Source organism: Aplysia californica, unplaced genomic scaffold, assembly GCF_000002075.1.
Source record: "Aplysia californica isolate F4 #8 unplaced genomic scaffold, AplCal3.0 scaffold00201, whole genome shotgun sequence".
NCBI classification, from domain to species: Eukaryota; Metazoa; Mollusca; class Gastropoda; order Aplysiida; family Aplysiidae; genus Aplysia; species Aplysia californica.
In genome coordinates, this window is record NW_004797471.1 from 721,607 (window position 1) to 724,916 (window position 3,310).

The 3,310-nt window shown below is 42.5% G+C and overlaps 1 protein-coding gene across 1 annotated transcript in view; it reads right to left on the reverse strand.

Annotated features, from left to right (window-relative positions):
• LOC101849289 (salivary glue protein Sgs-3-like) overlaps positions 1 to 1,083 on the reverse strand; it is a 3,459-nt gene extending 2,376 nt beyond the window's left edge. Inside the window, exon 1 of the mRNA XM_013082937.2 lies at positions 141 to 1,083. Within this exon, the coding sequence (XP_012938391.1) occupies positions 141 to 855 (715 nt within the window). The 5' untranslated portion in view covers positions 856 to 1,083. The remainder of the gene's footprint in view (positions 1 to 140) is intronic.
• Between the last annotated feature and the right edge of the window lie 2,227 nt (positions 1,084 to 3,310).

Below are 3,310 nucleotides of genomic sequence, written 5' to 3' on the forward strand. Positions count from 1 at the left end.
TAGATAGATAGATAGATAGATAGATAGATAGATAGATAGATAGATAGATAGATAGTATCGTACAGTAAAGAACGAGTTTAATATTCCAAGTGCTCTGCACAGTAACTCATGGGGCGGCACCTGACAGGAAAAGTCCTCACCTCCTTTTGGTTGTGTTACGACCGGGGCGTGAGTCGTGGTTCTAGTGGTCGCTGTAGTAGCTAATGACGTCATAGAACTGTGAGTGGGCGTCACTGTGGTCGTATTTATGCCAGCTGTGACTATGAGCCCCGCTTGTGACGTGTGCACAGGGGCTGGTGACGTTGCTGTCTGACTTGGTGATGCGAGTGCAGGTTGTTGTGACGTATTGTGGTGGCTTTTCGTCGTCTGTATCGGTTGTGGTGACGTTGTTTTCTGACTTGTCGTTGTTTGTGTCGGTTTTGGTGACGTTGTTATGGAACCTATCGTTGTCTGTATCGGTAGTGGTGTCGTTGTTTGATGACTTTTCGTTGTCTGTATCGGTTTTGGTGACGTTGCTATTGAAGTTAACGTTGTCTGTATCGGTAGTTGTGTCGTTGTTTGATTACTTTTCGTGGTCTGTATCGATTGTGGTGACGTTGCTTGATGACTTTTCGTTGTCTGTATCGTTTGTGGTGTCGTTATTTGATTACTTTTAGTTGTCTGTATCGGTTGTGGTGACGTTGTTTGATGACTTTTCGTGGTCTGTATCGGTTGTAGTGACGTTGTTTTATGACTTATCGTCGTGTGTGTCTGTTGTGGTGATGTTGCCTTAGGACTTGTCGTTGTCTGTGCAGCTTGTGGTAAAGTCGTGTTGCTGATTATAGTCGTCAACGTACTGTTACCTGGTGAATACATAATATAATTTTGTTTAGTTTTGATAAGAAATTCTCACGCAAGAAACGCACTGGCTCTTGCTTCTACGGAATGCACTAGTAATTATTGTAAAAAAATGCCAATAAACAAATGATCTACATAGGAAAGAGGTACACTCTGAACTAAGGCTGTGATCGGCAAGTATTTCTTTTTCTTCTTCTTTTTCTTCTTCTTCTTCTTCTTCTTCTTCTTCTTCTTCTTCTTCTTCTTCTTCTTTTCCTTCTGCCTGTTATGGTCAACTCGACTGAGAGGGATTCAACGTTCCAACAGAAAAACGGTGATGCTCGATAAAAATTCTCTCCACTCAGGAAAGATAGAGTATATTGGACATTAGCTACTAATCAAATCTCTCCACTTCGACAAAATCATCCACCTGCACACACTTTTCAAACATTTGATCATACTCACTCGTAGGTGCGTTGCTTGTCAATGGGATTAGAGGCGCTCTCTGGCCTGAAACAGTTGAAGTGTATTCAGTACAGTTAGTTCGAAGTAAAACACACGCAAAAATTCTGAAAAAGAAACAGGTTTGTAACTAGTTTATATGAAGCAAATAGATCTAAAACCCTAACGTCCGGTACACGCAACGATACATAGGTCAGATTCATCGTATGGGAAAACTGTCCGTTTTATCGAACTGTGTAGTCTGTTTGCACGTTACAGTCTATCGTCCAGTTTTCTTTCAATCGGAGAGATTCGTCGTCATAATTCCGCCATTTCTCTTTGCAACGACAGTGGTTTACTTGCACTCTATATGCCTCTTCTTTGCAAAATAAAGAAAAAGAGGCTCATTATTTGGACGAAAGACTGGCTTTTAACCCGGCATATTTGCAAATTGTATAAGACAGCTGGAGACGAATATAAAAAAGCGACAGGCAAATGTCTTTGGACACACAAAGCGGAAAGAAGCAGTGGAGAATATTGTAACAACAGGCAAGTTTGATGGAAAGAGAGGCAGAGGCAGACAGAGGGAAAAGATACTGGACAAGATGACAACATGGCTAGGAGAAGCAAGAACAACAGACACCATTGCTGCGTAGCAAGACAGTGAAGTGAAGTGGAGGTCCATGATCGCCCACGCCAGTCGGCAAGACACCGGATGATTATGATTTTCACCCACATGAACGGTGGAAAATGGGGGTGGGGGGGGGTGCTCTCGTACGTACGGTATTTGTCTGTCATTCAATAGGTTCCGGCCGGTTCAAAAGTTCTCCTTTCACTTCCTTCCTGTTCTCTAGACACGTTCTGTTATCTATTTTTGCTTTCATCCCCTCTTTCTTTCCTCCTCTTCCCCGTACCCCCACCCACCCCGACCTTCAGGCTCTTCTCTCCTTTACTCCTGACTCTTTCTTCATGTAATGCTCCTCCGGCGCCTTTTTACTGCTGCCTCTACTTTCAGCCACGCCCCGGATCTTAGGATAGGTAAGACCGAACACCTAAGGGCAAATTAAATCACGGAGGTCCCATGGTCAAGTTTCGCATGTCCAAGATCCCTTGGTAGTCCTAAAATCGATAAGAGTAGGCTTCTACCGCCACCCGGTGAGAATTCAAACTTATTTTCAACCAAACTGAAAATGCTTAATGTGTCCCTCGAGCTCATATGACCTTATGCAGTTGCGAGCACCGTAAAACACCAAAAAAGAAAAAAGCCCCCTAAAACAAACTGTTCGGCTATCCAAAACGTTGGTATTCTGATTTTGCGTTTGCGATTTCACGGTCAAACTCTGCTTTTGTTAGCGGAAGGTGTGATTTCGATACCCATTTTAGGAAGATCTCATTCATTCATTCATTCATTCATTCATTCTTGTTCATTCATTCAATTTATCGAGAAGCCTTTTTGCTAAAATGTTTTATCACATTCAGACTGTGTGGACCCAAACAGATAGCTTCGAAGCAGTTCATCGTGTAAATGATATAATTTATATCTATGGGGTCGTAAAACATTAGCTTTTAAACCAATTAGAAAAATACACCTGGCGTATAGATTTCTCAGTGTGTGGTTAGCGGGTGCTCAAGTGTGGTTTGTTTCTTCTTTCCTGTCAAACACCTATCGTCCTCATTTCCCTTCTTTCTTACTAGTGTTTGTTATCCTTTTGTTACACCTTTATTCTTCGGCACTTATGATCTAATTGTGTTGCAAGTGCCTTAAAACAAAAATTAGAACAGAGTCCTCTTACCTGTCCTGCAGTCCTCAAGACTGTTGCAGAAGTCGTACTTACAACAGGTGAGGCAGAGCCGTTGTGGGTCGTCAATAGTGCGTCCGGTCAGGTAGCCCGTGTTCTTGAAGTAAACTTTGTTTGCCTCATATGCATCGCACAGCTGGGGAATTTTTTACATGTTTTAATTTTTTTCGTTTGCTCGTTTTTGGTAAGGGTTTTTTGGTGGGATTTTTGGGGGGTGGGGTTTTGTTTTGGGGGTGTTTGTTTGGGTGGGGGTT